Source organism: Diabrotica virgifera, chromosome 3 (genome assembly GCF_917563875.1).
Source record: "Diabrotica virgifera virgifera chromosome 3, PGI_DIABVI_V3a".
Lineage (NCBI taxonomy): Eukaryota > Metazoa > Arthropoda > Insecta > Coleoptera > Chrysomelidae > Diabrotica > Diabrotica virgifera.
The window spans coordinates 78266043-78283721 of record NC_065445.1 but is presented as its reverse complement, the minus strand read 5'-3'; the positions used below and the strand labels follow the sequence as shown (position 1 = coordinate 78283721).

General features: G+C 35.1%; 1 protein-coding gene across 3 annotated transcripts in view; it reads right to left on the bottom strand.

Annotated features, from left to right (window-relative positions):
• Positions 1–12536: 12536 nt before the first annotated feature.
• The window catches only part of LOC114335972 (uncharacterized), a 130046-nt gene continuing 124903 nt past the window's right edge, over positions 12537–17679 (bottom strand). Inside the window, exons 5-6 of one of the 3 annotated variants that reach the window (XR_007696732.1) lie at positions 15665–17210; positions 12537–12555 (exon numbers count right to left, since the gene is read on the bottom strand). Coding sequence is in view for 2 of the 3 variants with exons in the window: in XM_050645247.1 (XP_050501204.1) it covers positions 16918–17210 (293 nt within the window). In the remaining variant the exon portion in view is untranslated. Of the gene's footprint in view, positions 12556–14591; positions 17211–17679 lie in introns of those variants that run through there. The other 2 variants (XM_050645248.1, XM_050645247.1) reach the window with 2 other exon arrangements.

Genomic DNA, 17679 nt, shown 5'->3' with positions numbered 1-17679 from the left:
GAAAAATATCACAAAGCGTATTTTGTGCAAAAGAGTGCTGGCCACATAAATTAATTAACTGAATAGGCACATCCAACGAAAATGGCCTTTCTGCTTTTGCTTTAATAATAGCTTGTATTTATCCATGTGTCGATCTAAACGGTCCAGTTAGCTGAGGCGCAGTTGATCGACAAGTTTAGTGGATTGGCGGTCGCTGGTTCGAGCCTCAGCTAGGTCATGAAATTTATAAAAGCCCAACGCCGTAGTATAAAACTCAATAGAGTCTACGGCTTGGTCTGGAATATACTGGCGTCTGATCGGAGAGTGATACGGCAAGGGATAAGGGCTTGGTGATACTCCTCCATAGATCCCCTACCGAAGGGCGTTGACGCCGAAGGACGGTGTATATATATATATATATATATAATATATATACAGGGTGGTGAATCGTCAAACGGGCCATAGGAAACTCAATGGGAAATTCTAAACTGTTGAATTCCTGCTTCCCTAAATATTTTACATCAAAAGTCATGGGAAACTATTTGTAGAGGACTGAAATCTGTATCGAACACAAATGTTAAAATTGTCCTACGAATTAAACGTACTCCAAAATTTTGCAAAAATATAATACATTTTTCAGGCTACCCCTAAAAGTCAGGCCACACGTATTGCAAGAATATATTATGACATAATGTTGCGTTTGGGCATATTGACGTTTCTGATATTTGACAATTATTTGAATTGCCAAAATATTATTTATTTTGTGATTTATTGTTTAAAAAATAAAGTTGATTCAAAAATGTACTCAGTTGCGGAGAAATTAGAAATAATAAAACTGCTATATTTAGGCAATAGTGCGCGAAGTGTCAGATCTTTATTTAGTGTAAAATATCCCGATAGACCAATTCCAAGTCATTCAACAATTCAAAGGATTTTACAAAATTTTGAAAATACTGGAACCCTGATTTCTAAGTGTACCTGTATAAACAATTTTGCTGAGGTACCAAGAAATTTAGAAAATCAAAATGAAATAAATGTATTAACAGCGGTAGTAGAAAATCCTAAAATAAGTTCTCGGACTATTGCAGACCAGTTTAATATTCATAATTCCACGGCATTAAAAATTTTGAAAAAGAATAAATTCCGTTCTTATAAATTTCAACGTCATCAAGAACTAAGACAAGGAGATGCTGAGAGACGAGGGGAATTTTGTTTTGAACTTTTAGAGAAAGCTAATGCAGACAGACAATTTTTAAAAAACATTTTGTTTAGTGATGAATGTACATTGAATAATGAACCAAATGTTCAAAATTATAGGGTTTGGTCGACAAGAAAGCCTGAAAACATTATTGAAAGCCATACCCAATACCGTCGAAAAATAAATGTCTGGTTGGGAATATTTAGACACAATATTATTGGGCCATTTTTCTACGAGGAAAATTTAAATTCAGAAAAGTTCTTAGACTTGCTACAAGAAAAGATTTTACCGAGACTTGCAGAAGTAGCTCCAGATGAAGAAGAAATTTGGTTTCAAATGGATGGATGCCCTGCGCACAATAACCGTGAGGTTAAAGAATTCCTTAAAAACAGCTTTAATAATTGTTTGATTGGACCTAATTGTAACATTAAGTGGCCTCCGAGATCGGGAGATCTAGCTCCAAACGATTATTTTTTCTGGGGCTATCTAAAATCAAAAATTTATTCTGATCAAAAATTTACCGATATTGAAGCATTAAAAATTAGAATTATTGAAGAGTGTGCAAAAATAACGCCACGCGTTCTAGCTAATGTTAGACGAGAATTTTACGATAGATTGGGATACTGTTTAGTACAAAATGGCGGATTGTTTGAACATTTATTATAGTTTTATGTTTAGAAATTATCATAATTTATTTTTATTCGTTCCTTAAATAATAAAAATGTATAGTTACAATTTAGGAATAAGGATCACAGTAAAATTATATTGAAATTCTTTGAATTGTTGTTTAACCTGGAATTGAATTGGAGTGTATCATTATGTTAAATAAAATCTGGCAGTGCTCGCACTATTGCCTGAATTAAACATTGCGATTTTTCGTCAACTGAGTAGGTACATTTCATTAACTTTACTTTATAAACAATAGAATTTATTATCTAAAAAATGTAATTATCTAAACAATACAATTTACTGTTTACAAAGTAATATTTATTGTTTACTAGTGTAGTAGTAGTATTTTTAATAAAATTTATTGTTTATAAATATTTAATCATAAAATAAAAATATTGACAATTCAAATTGTCACACATCGTACATCAATATCATCAAACGCAACACATCATAAACATTCATGCACTACGTGTGGCCTGACTTTTAGGGGTGGCCTGAAAAATGTATTATATTTTTGCAAAATTTTGGAGTACATTTAGTTCCTAGAACAATTTTAACACGTGTTTTCGATACAGATTTCAGTTCCCTACAAATAGTTTCCCATGACTTTTGATGTAAAATACTTAGGGAAGCAGGAATTCAACAGTTTAGAATTTTACATTGAGTTTCCTATGGCCCGTTTTCCGATTCACCACCCGGTATATATATATATATATAACAGGTATTTAGATATATATATATATATATATATATATATATATATATATATATATATATAATATTTATATATATATATAATATTTATATATATATATATATATATATATATATATATATATATATATATATATATATATATATATATGAGTTAGTTAGAAGCAACCTACCTTGCTCGTTTCGGTACGAAACCGATCTGTGCCTCTACTTTGAGGCCACGAGATGTCACCTGGTATTTATTGAAAAATACCTACGGCGTCAAACAAGCAGGAAATAATCGCAACTTTCTACTTTTTAAAAAGTATGAAAATAATATGTAAAATATTATACGGGAAATAAATATTCTACCTTCGTCTGTGCTGCCATCTTGGGAACGTTTTCGCTGTCTACAGCTCATCAGCCAAGCTCTCAGAACAGACGAAGATGTAGAATATTTCCTCCGTATACCCAAGGCCGTAAGACAGCCATGCAGTCCTTATGGGACTAGCGCAATCTGAGTTAGTTAGAAGCAACCTACCTTGCTCGTTTCGGTACGAAACCGATCTGTGCCTCTACTTTGAGGCCACGAGATGTCACCTGGTATTTATTGAAAAATACCTACGGCGTCAAACAAGCAGGAAATAATCGCAACTTTCTACTTTTTAAAAAGTATGAAAATAATATGTAAAATATTATACGGGAAATAAATATTCTACCTTCGTCTGTGCTGCCATCTTGGGAACGTTTTCGCTGTCTACAGCTCATCAGCCAAGCTCTCAGAACAGACGAAGATGTAGAATATTTCCTCCGTATACCCAAGGCCGTAAGACAGCCATGCAGTCCTTATGGGACTAGCGCAATCTGAGTTAGTTAGAAGCAACCTACCTTGCTCGTTTCGGTACGAAACCGATCTGTGCCTCTACTTTGAGGCCACGAGATGTCACCTGGTATTTATTGAAAAATACCTACGGCGTCAAACAAGCAGGAAATAATCGCAACTTTCTACTTTTTAAAAAGTATGAAAATAATATGTAAAATATTATACGGGAAATAAATATTCTACCTTCGTCTGTGCTGCCATCTTGGGAACGTTTTCGCTGTCTACAGCTCATCAGCCAAGCTCTCAGAACAGACGAAGATGTAGAATATTTCCTCCGTATACCCAAGGCCGTAAGACAGCCATGCAGTCCTTATGGGACTAGCGCAATCTGAGTTAGTTAGAAGCAACCTACCTTGCTCGTTTCGGTACGAAACCGATCTGTGCCTCTACTTTGAGGCCACGAGATGTCACCTGGTATTTATTGAAAAATACCTACGGCGTCAAACAAGCAGGAAATAATCGCAACTTTCTACTTTTTAAAAAGTATGAAAATAATATGTAAAATATTATACGGGAAATAAATATTCTACCTTCGTCTGTGCTGCCATCTTGGGAACGTTTTCGCTGTCTACAGCTCATCAGCCAAGCTCTCAGAACAGACGAAGATGTAGAATATTTCCTCCGTATACCCAAGGCCGTAAGACAGCCATGCAGTCCTTATGGGACTAGCGCAATCTGAGTTAGTTAGAAGCAACCTACCTTGCTCGTTTCGGTACGAAACCGATCTGTGCCTCTACTTTGAGGCCACGAGATGTCACCTGGTATTTATTGAAAAATACCTACGGCGTCAAACAAGCAGGAAATAATCGCAACTTTCTACTTTTTAAAAAGTATGAAAATAATATGTAAAATATTATACGGGAAATAAATATTCTACCTTCGTCTGTGCTGCCATCTTGGGAACGTTTTCGCTGTCTACAGCTCATCAGCCAAGCTCTCAGAACAGACGAAGATGTAGAATATTTCCTCCGTATACCCAAGGCCGTAAGACAGCCATGCAGTCCTTATGGGACTAGCGCAATCTGAGTTAGTTAGAAGCAACCTACCTTGCTCGTTTCGGTACGAAACCGATCTGTGCCTCTACTTTGAGGCCACGAGATGTCACCTGGTATTTATTGAAAAATACCTACGGCGTCAAACAAGCAGGAAATAATCGCAACTTTCTACTTTTTAAAAAGTATGAAAATAATATGTAAAATATTATACGGGAAATAAATATTCTACCTTCGTCTGTGCTGCCATCTTGGGAACGTTTTCGCTGTCTACAGCTCATCAGCCAAGCTCTCAGAACAGACGAAGATGTAGAATATTTCCTCCGTATACCCAAGGCCGTAAGACAGCCATGCAGTCCTTATGGGACTAGCGCAATCTGAGTTAGTTAGAAGCAACCTACCTTGCTCGTTTCGGTACGAAACCGATCTGTGCCTCTACTTTGAGGCCACGAGATGTCACCTGGTATTTATTGAAAAATACCTACGGCGTCAAACAAGCAGGAAATAATCGCAACTTTCTACTTTTTAAAAAGTATGAAAATAATATGTAAAATATTATACGGGAAATAAATATTCTACCTTCGTCTGTGCTGCCATCTTGGGAACGTTTTCGCTGTCTACAGCTCATCAGCCAAGCTCTCAGAACAGACGAAGATGTAGAATATTTCCTCCGTATACCCAAGGCCGTAAGACAGCCATGCAGTCCTTATGGGACTAGCGCAATCTGAGTTAGTTAGAAGCAACCTACCTTGCTCGTTTCGGTACGAAACCGATCTGTGCCTCTACTTTGAGGCCACGAGATGTCACCTGGTATTTATTGAAAAATACCTACGGCGTCAAACAAGCAGGAAATAATCGCAACTTTCTACTTTTTAAAAAGTATGAAAATAATATGTAAAATATTATACGGGAAATAAATATTCTACCTTCGTCTGTGCTGCCATCTTGGGAACGTTTTCGCTGTCTACAGCTCATCAGCCAAGCTCTCAGAACAGACGAAGATGTAGAATATTTCCTCCGTATACCCAAGGCCGTAAGACAGCCATGCAGTCCTTATGGGACTAGCGCAATCTGAGTTAGTTAGAAGCAACCTACCTTGCTCGTTTCGGTACGAAACCGATCTGTGCCTCTACTTTGAGGCCACGAGATGTCACCTGGTATTTATTGAAAAATACCTACGGCGTCAAACAAGCAGGAAATAATCGCAACTTTCTACTTTTTAAAAAGTATGAAAATAATATGTAAAATATTATACGGGAAATAAATATTCTACCTTCGTCTGTGCTGCCATCTTGGGAACGTTTTCGCTGTCTACAGCTCATCAGCCAAGCTCTCAGAACAGACGAAGATGTAGAATATTTCCTCCGTATACCCAAGGCCGTAAGACAGCCATGCAGTCCTTATGGGACTAGCGCAATCTGAGTTAGTTAGAAGCAACCTACCTTGCTCGTTTCGGTACGAAACCGATCTGTGCCTCTACTTTGAGGCCACGAGATGTCACCTGGTATTTATTGAAAAATACCTACGGCGTCAAACAAGCAGGAAATAATCGCAACTTTCTACTTTTTAAAAAGTATGAAAATAATATGTAAAATATTATACGGGAAATAAATATTCTACCTTCGTCTGTGCTGCCATCTTGGGAACGTTTTCGCTGTCTACAGCTCATCAGCCAAGCTCTCAGAACAGACGAAGATGTAGAATATTTCCTCCGTATACCCAAGGCCGTAAGACAGCCATGCAGTCCTTATGGGACTAGCGCAATCTGAGTTAGTTAGAAGCAACCTACCTTGCTCGTTTCGGTACGAAACCGATCTGTGCCTCTACTTTGAGGCCACGAGATGTCACCTGGTATTTATTGAAAAATACCTACGGCGTCAAACAAGCAGGAAATAATCGCAACTTTCTACTTTTTAAAAAGTATGAAAATAATATGTAAAATATTATACGGGAAATAAATATTCTACCTTCGTCTGTGCTGCCATCTTGGGAACGTTTTCGCTGTCTACAGCTCATCAGCCAAGCTCTCAGAAGAGCTGTAGACAGCGAAAACGTTCCCAAGATGGCAGCACAGACGAAGGTAGAATATTTATTTCCCGTATAATATTTTACATATTATTTTCATACTTTTTAAAAAGTAGAAAGTTGCGATTATTTCCTGCTTGTTTGACGCCGTAGGTATTTTTCAATAAATACCAGGTGACATCTCGTGGCCTCAAAGTAGAGGCACAGATCGGTTTCGTACCGAAACGAGCAAGGTAGGTTGCTTCTAACTAACTCAGATTGCGCTAGTCCCATAAGGACTGCATGGCTGTCTTACGGCCTTGGGTATACGGAGGAAATATTCTACATCTTCGTCTGTTCTGAGAGCTTGGCTGATGAGCTGTAGACAGCGAAAACGTTCCCAAGATGGCAGCACAGACGAAGGTAGAATATTTATTTCCCGTATAATATTTTACATATTATTTTCATACTTTTTAAAAAGTAGAAAGTTGCGATTATTTCCTGCTTGTTTGACGCCGTAGGTATTTTTCAATAAATACCAGGTGACATCTCGTGGCCTCAAAGTAGAGGCACAGATCGGTTTCGTACCGAAACGAGCAAGGTAGGTTGCTTCTAACTAACTCAGATTGCGCTAGTCCCATAAGGACTGCATGGCTGTCTTACGGCCTTGGGTATACGGAGGAAATATTCTACATCTTCGTCTGTTCTGAGAGCTTGGCTGATGAGCTGTAGACAGCGAAAACGTTCCCAAGATGGCAGCACAGACGAAGGTAGAATATTTATTTCCCGTATAATATTTTACATATTATTTTCATACTTTTTAAAAAGTAGAAAGTTGCGATTATTTCCTGCTTGTTTGACGCCGTAGGTATTTTTCAATAAATACCAGGTGACATCTCGTGGCCTCAAAGTAGAGGCACAGATCGGTTTCGTACCGAAACGAGCAAGGTAGGTTGCTTCTAACTAACTCAGATTGCGCTAGTCCCATAAGGACTGCATGGCTGTCTTACGGCCTTGGGTATACGGAGGAAATATTCTACATCTTCGTCTGTTCTGAGAGCTTGGCTGATGAGCTGTAGACAGCGAAAACGTTCCCAAGATGGCAGCACAGACGAAGGTAGAATATTTATTTCCCGTATAATATTTTACATATTATTTTCATACTTTTTAAAAAGTAGAAAGTTGCGATTATTTCCTGCTTGTTTGACGCCGTAGGTATTTTTCAATAAATACCAGGTGACATCTCGTGGCCTCAAAGTAGAGGCACAGATCGGTTTCGTACCGAAACGAGCAAGGTAGGTTGCTTCTAACTAACTCAGATTGCGCTAGTCCCATAAGGACTGCATGGCTGTCTTACGGCCTTGGGTATACGGAGGAAATATTCTACATCTTCGTCTGTTCTGAGAGCTTGGCTGATGAGCTGTAGACAGCGAAAACGTTCCCAAGATGGCAGCACAGACGAAGGTAGAATATTTATTTCCCGTATAATATTTTACATATTATTTTCATACTTTTTAAAAAGTAGAAAGTTGCGATTATTTCCTGCTTGTTTGACGCCGTAGGTATTTTTCAATAAATACCAGGTGACATCTCGTGGCCTCAAAGTAGAGGCACAGATCGGTTTCGTACCGAAACGAGCAAGGTAGGTTGCTTCTAACTAACTCAGATTGCGCTAGTCCCATAAGGACTGCATGGCTGTCTTACGGCCTTGGGTATACGGAGGAAATATTCTACATCTTCGTCTGTTCTGAGAGCTTGGCTGATGAGCTGTAGACAGCGAAAACGTTCCCAAGATGGCAGCACAGACGAAGGTAGAATATTTATTTCCCGTATAATATTTTACATATTATTTTCATACTTTTTAAAAAGTAGAAAGTTGCGATTATTTCCTGCTTGTTTGACGCCGTAGGTATTTTTCAATAAATACCAGGTGACATCTCGTGGCCTCAAAGTAGAGGCACAGATCGGTTTCGTACCGAAACGAGCAAGGTAGGTTGCTTCTAACTAACTCAGATTGCGCTAGTCCCATAAGGACTGCATGGCTGTCTTACGGCCTTGGGTATACGGAGGAAATATTCTACATCTTCGTCTGTTCTGAGAGCTTGGCTGATGAGCTGTAGACAGCGAAAACGTTCCCAAGATGGCAGCACAGACGAAGGTAGAATATTTATTTCCCGTATAATATTTTACATATTATTTTCATACTTTTTAAAAAGTAGAAAGTTGCGATTATTTCCTGCTTGTTTGACGCCGTAGGTATTTTTCAATAAATACCAGGTGACATCTCGTGGCCTCAAAGTAGAGGCACAGATCGGTTTCGTACCGAAACGAGCAAGGTAGGTTGCTTCTAACTAACTCAGATTGCGCTAGTCCCATAAGGACTGCATGGCTGTCTTACGGCCTTGGGTATACGGAGGAAATATTCTACATCTTCGTCTGTTCTGAGAGCTTGGCTGATGAGCTGTAGACAGCGAAAACGTTCCCAAGATGGCAGCACAGACGAAGGTAGAATATTTATTTCCCGTATAATATTTTACATATTATTTTCATACTTTTTAAAAAGTAGAAAGTTGCGATTATTTCCTGCTTGTTTGACGCCGTAGGTATTTTTCAATAAATACCAGGTGACATCTCGTGGCCTCAAAGTAGAGGCACAGATCGGTTTCGTACCGAAACGAGCAAGGTAGGTTGCTTCTAACTAACTCAGATTGCGCTAGTCCCATAAGGACTGCATGGCTGTCTTACGGCCTTGGGTATACGGAGGAAATATTCTACATCTTCGTCTGTTCTGAGAGCTTGGCTGATGAGCTGTAGACAGCGAAAACGTTCCCAAGATGGCAGCACAGACGAAGGTAGAATATTTATTTCCCGTATAATATTTTACATATTATTTTCATACTTTTTAAAAAGTAGAAAGTTGCGATTATTTCCTGCTTGTTTGACGCCGTAGGTATTTTTCAATAAATACCAGGTGACATCTCGTGGCCTCAAAGTAGAGGCACAGATCGGTTTCGTACCGAAACGAGCAAGGTAGGTTGCTTCTAACTAACTCAGATTGCGCTAGTCCCATAAGGACTGCATGGCTGTCTTACGGCCTTGGGTATACGGAGGAAATATTCTACATCTTCGTCTGTTCTGAGAGCTTGGCTGATGAGCTGTAGACAGCGAAAACGTTCCCAAGATGGCAGCACAGACGAAGGTAGAATATTTATTTCCCGTATAATATTTTACATATTATTTTCATACTTTTTAAAAAGTAGAAAGTTGCGATTATTTCCTGCTTGTTTGACGCCGTAGGTATTTTTCAATAAATACCAGGTGACATCTCGTGGCCTCAAAGTAGAGGCACAGATCGGTTTCGTACCGAAACGAGCAAGGTAGGTTGCTTCTAACTAACTCAGATTGCGCTAGTCCCATAAGGACTGCATGGCTGTCTTACGGCCTTGGGTATACGGAGGAAATATTCTACATCTTCGTCTGTTCTGAGAGCTTGGCTGATGAGCTGTAGACAGCGAAAACGTTCCCAAGATGGCAGCACAGACGAAGGTAGAATATTTATTTCCCGTATAATATTTTACATATATATATATATATATATATATATATATATATATATATATATATATATAATAAAAACGTCCAAGGAGTAATTGGGTTACTAGTAAATAAAAAAGTACTGAGATAACAGCTGGGAAAACCCTGGTACTGAGGAAGCAATGATATATATATATATATATATATATATATATATATATATATATATATATATATATATATATATATATATATTCCTTTCATCATTTTATATATTTCCAACTAAATTCACATTCACTTTACGAGTATTAGCCAATGATTTTGATTATTTATTTTTATATATATATATATATATATATATATATATATATATATATATATATACAGTGCTGTTTTTGTGACGGTACGCGCCGGTACGCCGTACCGGTACCTCTTGAGACAAAAAATAAAAAAAACAACAAAGTTATAGAAAAATTCCTGAATTTTTTTCTTGCTCCCAAATAGCTTTAAAACGCCCTTACTGAGGCTAAATTTAAAAAAATTTCGCCGGGGCGGACTACCCTTATGAACACTCGCTAGATCCCCCGGAACATTGCGTACCGGAACCTATATTGTTACAAAAACAGCACTGTATATATATATATATATATATATATATATATATATATATATATATATATATATATATATATATATATATTCATCCATGTACCCCGCTGATAACAGCTGCATTATCGTATCCCTGTGAACAGCACTTCATAATAATTTAAACCATCAATTTCAAGCTTCTTGAGAATTTCGCTACTTTCAGCTGCTTTTTTCCGTTTAACGAAAAAAATCCAAGTTTTCTCGGTTTCGTGTGTTCACAAAATAATATCGAATTGTATTTTGATTCTTTTGTGATCTTTGCGATCGTGTCTCTTGGGTGTCACCCCCGAACGAGTGACTCCCGGGGCGGACCGCCCCACCCTAGCTACGCCACTGGATGGAAATAAACCTAAAGAAAACTGAATACCTAACAATGGAGAATACAGAAATGAAACAGCTGGAAGTAGACGAATGTAAACAGATCAAAGCAACAGACAAGTATTTAGGAGTATCAAATAAAGGAACAACTGAAGAAGATATAAAAAATAGACTGGGACAAACAAGAGACTACATACGAAAATTGAATCCGATAGTGTGGGATAAGAACATCAGTATAAAAACAAAAAGAATATCAATCATGGTACTCAATACCATGAAAAGGATTATCCTCATTTATGGGTGTGAAAGTGAGACAATAAGAAAACCCAAAACCAAATAAAATCAACGGAGATAGAATTCCTAAGGAGAAGCTGTAGAGTAACAAGAAGAGATAGAATAAATAACACAAAAATTAAGAAAAGAATGGAAATAATGCACTCAGATATAATCGACATCGAACAGAAGAGATTAAGCTTGTACGGACATTCAGAAGAACAGACCAAAATAGTTGGATAAACAATAACAGAGTGGAGACCGACATTAAGAAGGAAGTGGACGAAGCAATGGAAAGAAGAAATCTGCAGGAAGAGGACTGGCAAAACAGATAGAACTGGAGAGAACGGTTGAGTGAAGGAATATAGTGAAAACTGGAACTTCTTAGTATATAAAAGCGGAAAGCAAGAGTTACCTTTTGAATTTTCACTTTTCTGGTACATTTGTTGTAGATGAAGCTAAAGCTAAGTTTTATTAGATTCACATACAGATAGTGCAGGATTTAAGTGCTTTAACCATTAAAAATCTTCTAAAGATAATGGTATAGTCGATTCACTGAGGTGGGGAATATTTTGATAGGGCCATTGTCGGAAACACAACATAAAAATTCCTACCACTCAATTAATGTTTTATATTTATAGTACACTACAGGTCTAGGGCAAAGAGCTAAATTTGAATCACTTGATGTAGGTGTTCTCTTACGTTCTTGTATTTATCTGGTTCCTGGTATCTTCTATAAAGTATGAAGTTTTATCGTCTTCTTCACTCTCCATTGTTATCCAGCGCATTTATAACTGACTATTTAAGGAGATTAAAGCGAAAATAGTATACAGGGTGTTAGTAAATAAGTATGAAAAACTTTAAGAGGTAATTCTACATGGAAAAATAATGACAGTTTGCTCTATAAATGTATGTCCTCAAAAGCCTCGTTTCCGAGATACAGGGTGTAGAAATTTTTATTTCAATTTGCCAATTTTTTTATTGCTCTAAGACCGATATGAAAATTAAATTTCGTGGGTTTTAAGAGGTAGTTATTGCGCATTTTTTGACAAACAAATAACAATTTTGTATTCATCATTAGCGCGTCTACGGGCAATGGTCTGAATATTTTAAAGAAAAAAATAGTACGAAACTGAAATATTTCAAATTCAAAAATTCTGAAAAAGAACGTTTTTTGTATATTTTCGTATGGTGCACCGTCTTTATGCGAAAAAATAAAACATCTTCGCGGGTATTTTTCATTTCTTAATACATTATCAAGAACTCTCCAATATACCTAATATTACCAAAGTAGAACAATAACAGAAAATATTACTAAAACGATTTTAACTACGTGCAAAGCTACAACAAATGTTCAAAATTACCTCCTTTAAGGGTGACAGAATAATTTTATATTCACCGTTGGCGACCGTACAGGTAATGGTCTGAATTTTTTAAAGAAAAACATGTACGCCACTGAAATATGCCTAATTAAAAATCATTGTTAAAGTCCTCGTTCAATTTACGCCAAAAAATCATTCTTTTCTTTTTTTTTGATATGCGGCGCTGTTTTTATACAAAAAAAATAAAACAACTTACCGCTGACAAATTATTATTCGAGGTAGATATGCATAAGAACTTATTTCAAATACTGTGTAAACGTTAAGATGTTTTATTTTGTTGTATAAAAACGGCGCCTCATGTGAAAAAAAGACAAGAACGATTTTTTGTCGTAAATTGAACGAGGAATTCAAAAATGATTTTTAATTTGACATATCTCAGTGGCGTACTATTTTTTTCTTTAAAAATTCAGGCCATTACCCGTACGCTCGCCAATGGTGAATATAAAATTACTCTGCCACCTTTAAAGAAGGTAATTTTGAACATTTGTTGTAGCCTTGCACATAGTTAAAATCTTCTTAGAAATATTTTCTGTTATTGTTCTAGTTTGGTATATATATTGGAGAGTTCTTGATAATAATTTATTACGAATACGCGTGAATATGTTTTATTTTTTGCATAAAAACGATGCACCATATGAAAAAAAGACAAGAAAGGTTCTTTATAATAAATTAAACGTGGAATACAAAAATTATTTTCAATTTAAAATATATCAGTGGCGTACTATTTTTTTCTTTAAAAAATTCAGACCATTACCCGTAGGCGTGCCAATGATGAATACAAAATTGATATTTGTATTCACCAAATTTAATTTCTATAGCTCACACGGTCTTAGATTAATAAAATAATTCGCAGTTTGAAATAAAAAGATCAACACCCTGTATCTCGGAAACGAAGCATTTGCGGACATACGTTTATAGAGCAAACTGTCATTATTTTTTCATGTAGAATTACCCCTTAAAGTTTTTCATACTTATTTACTAACACCCTGTATGTTGGCCGTGCGAATTCTGCGGTAGCGTTGTTTTCAGTGTTGAGCGCTTCCAGATATACCTACAAACTCGTTAAATGCTTCCATGATGTCATCTTCTATAACAAGAAGTAGCCTTAGGATTGCGTTCTTATTTGCGTGTATATACCTACTTCGTTTTGTTGATATTTATTATTAAACCCATTTTTGTAGCCGCTTCTTTTATGGTAAATACGCCTCTCTTACAACGTGTTCCGTTCTCCGAAATAGTGCTAGCACGGATTTCTTATATTGAACCGGTGGTTGTGATTTGTGACATAAATATTACTTTTCCAGAGCCAGATGGAACAGTATAAAAGAGAGGATCTCCCTGGCACAGTCCTTTATTTGTTTTAAAAGATTCAGACTCGCACTCTATAACTATTAATTTTCAAAGGTTAGTTTTGTCAAATTTACCAACTGATTTGGTACTCATATCCCTTCCATTCCACTGAAAATTTCTCTTCAATTTATTCTCTTCAATCAGAAGTTTACTAAATTGGTTTTGGGGTTGTCTTGAATTCGTTTCTGTTAATAACTTTCTTATGGACTTGATATAACTTAAATTTAAATAAAAAACAATACATATATTATTCTTATTCAATATATTTATCACAAATATATTCTTAATAATAATACAAAATCCTTAAATTACTTTAAAATCTTTTAATTCGTCGTTTATTTTATTGTTTGAACTATCTTAATTTATCGCACTTGTATTCTTATTTCAAGATTATCTCAGATCGATCACAGATACATTACAAACAAATATGATTAAAAAACAAATAAAAACGATACAGAAAAACATTCCATAGTAAAAAGTGAACACTTAAAAACACAGCATAAAGTTTATAAAATACAACAAGAGTTGTTTTTAAAACGAACGAGAGAAAAAATTATTCATAAAATAATGAAACATGTATACAGCATGTAAAGGTTGGAATAAATTAATTTTTTCGTGAATGGGTGATTTTGGGAATAAATCCCGAAAGAGGTCGATTTTTATTATTAATTATGATTTTTTGGCATATACATGCGAGTGACATCATCCGTCTGGGCATGGTAAAGTAATCGATGATTTTTTAAATGAGAATAGTGGTCGTGTGCTAGCTTATTTAAAAGAGTATTCAATTCTCTAGTAATATAAACATCATTATTTATACAAGGTGTCCAAAAAAAATTGAATTAAATTAATTGACACAAAAGAATAATATATATTTTCAAACAAACTTTTTACCACATAGTGGTGAAGGGCGAACAAAAGAATAATAATGCATGTAATTTATTTAATTCAAAATACATTTTATTGCTGTCGGAAAACAGAAAAACAATTATTTTACAAATAAACAATGCTTTTACATTTTTTGTTTTTCGACAGCAGTAAAATGTATTTCGAATTAAATAAATTACATTCGTTCTTCTTTTTGTGTCAATTAATTTAATGCTAGCACACGACCCCTATTCTCGCTTTAAAAAGGCATCGATTACGTAATCACTCCCAGATAGATGACATCACTAGTATGGTATACAGGGTGTTAGTAAATAAGTATGAAAAACTTTAAGGGGTGACTACATGAAAAAATAATGATAGTTTGCTTTATAAAATATATGTCCGCAAATGCTTCGTTTCCGAGATACAGGGTGTTAGAATTTTTATTTCAAACTGCCAATTTTTTTATTGCTCAAGACAGGTTGAGATATGAAAATTACATTTGGTGGGTTTTAAGAGGTAGTTATTGCGCATTTTTTGACAAACAAATAATAATTTTGTATTCATCATTGGCGCGCCTACGGGTAATGGTCTGAATTTTTTTAAATAAAAAATGGTACGCCACTGAGATATTTCAAAATAAAAATAATTTTTGTATTTCGCGTTTAATTAATGAAAAAGAACCTTTCTTGTATTTTTTTCATATAGTGCACCGTTTTTATGCGAAAAAATAAAACATCTTCGCGCGTATTTTTCATTTCTTAATACATTCAAGAACTCTCCAATATAATAAGACCAAAGTAGAACAATAACAGAAAATATTACTAAAAAGATTTTAACTAGGTGCAAAGCTACAACAAATGTTTAAAATTACCTCCTTTACGGGTGACAGCATAATTTTATATTCACCATTGGCGCCCGTACAGGTAATGGTCTGAATTAAAAAAAAATAGTACGCCACTGAGATACGTCAAATTAAAAATCATTTTTGAATTCCTCGTTCAATTTACGACAAAAAATCATTCTTATCTATTTTTCATATGGAGTGCCATTTTTATACAAAAAAATAAAACGTCTTAACGCTTACAAATTATTCGAGGTAGATAACATAATAGAAATTTTTATTCAAATACTTTGTAAACGTTAAGATGTTTTATTTTTATGCATAAAAATGGCGCCTCATGAAAAAAAGACAGGAACGATTTTTAGTCGTAAATTGAATGAGGAATTAAAAAATGATTTTTAATTTGACATATCTCAGTGGCGTACTATTTTTTTCTTTAAAAATTCAGGCAATTACACGTACGCGCGCCAATGGTGAATATAAAATTACTCTGTCACCTTTAAAGGAGGTAATTTTGAAAAAATTTTTGTAGCCTTGCACAATTTAAAATCTTTTTAGAAATATTTTCTGTTATTGTTCTAGTTTGGTATTATTATATTGGAGAGTTCTTGATAATGTATTATGAAATGAAAAATACGCGCGAAGATGTTTCATTTTTTTTCCATAAAAACGGTGCACCATATGAAAAGAATATGAGAAAGGTTGTTTTTCATAAATTAAACGTGGAATACAAAAATAATTTTTAATTTAAAATATCTCAGCCGCGTAATATTTCTTTCTTTAAAAAAATTCAGACCATTACCAGTACGCGCCAATGATGAATACAAAATTGTTATTTGTACATCAAAAGATGCGCAACAACTACCTCTTAAAACCCACCAAATTTAATTTCCAAAGCTCAAACGGCCTTAGAGTAATAAAAAAATTTGCAGCTTGAAATAAAAAATTTCAACACCGCGTATCTCGGAAACAAAGCATGTGCGGACATATGTTTATGAAGCAAACTGTCATTATTTTTTCATGTAGAATTACCCCTTAAAGTTTTTCATACTTATTTACTAACACCCTGTATATGCCAAACAGTCATAATTTAAAAAATAAGATAAGATAATATATCAACCTGTTTTGGGATTTATTTCCAAAATCGCCCATTCATGAAAAAATGAATTTATTCCAACCTTTACGCGCTCACTGTATATGCTCAAAGAAAATACCAAACAAGATTAAAAACATTTACTGTATGCTATGCTTATAATAAAAAAATACTAACAGCCTAGTCAACATTACACAGATGATATTCTTTTCCGTTTAGCAATATACACGTTAAATCTGTAATGCAGCTTATTATCTTTTGTAGCTGCTTTGATGACGTGGTGCGGTACGGTCACATGAGCTAATTTCAGTGGTTTTTCAGATATCGGTTGGGTAGTACTCATTATGGTGGTACTTCTACCTTCGTCGCTTTGGTCAATAAAGTCGAATCTGTAACGATATACCGAAGGCGGATTTACGTCTTCCATGTGCTGAACATTCAATTTGAAAATGTATTCTGGACTCGTTGCAGCGGATTGTACTGCTAAAAAGAGAAACATATATTTTTTTAAATTCTCCAATAAAATAAATAAAAAATGTCACTTAAATTTCAATAATTAATTCTATCAGACTAAATTTAAATTAATTATTAATTAATATTAATTAATATTAATTTAAATACTAAAATCAATTCTCTTACTACAAATTCCCCAAGAACTATGGAGATTTGTCCTAGATAGAGGAACCAGAGATTTAATATTCGTCAAATTATCCAAAAAATCTCGAGAGTTTAACATAGAAATATATTTTGCTTTGTTGACTACTTGAAGGCCTGCGATAACGTAAAATGGGATAAAATGTGGCTTATACTTAAAGAAATGGATACGCAAGAACATCTAATCTATTTATTACAAGAACTGTTTCGATAAACTTCAAAAATTAAAATCTGGAGTTCGGTAGGGATGTACAATATCCTCCATTCTATTCAATATACAGCATGATGCAAATGACAG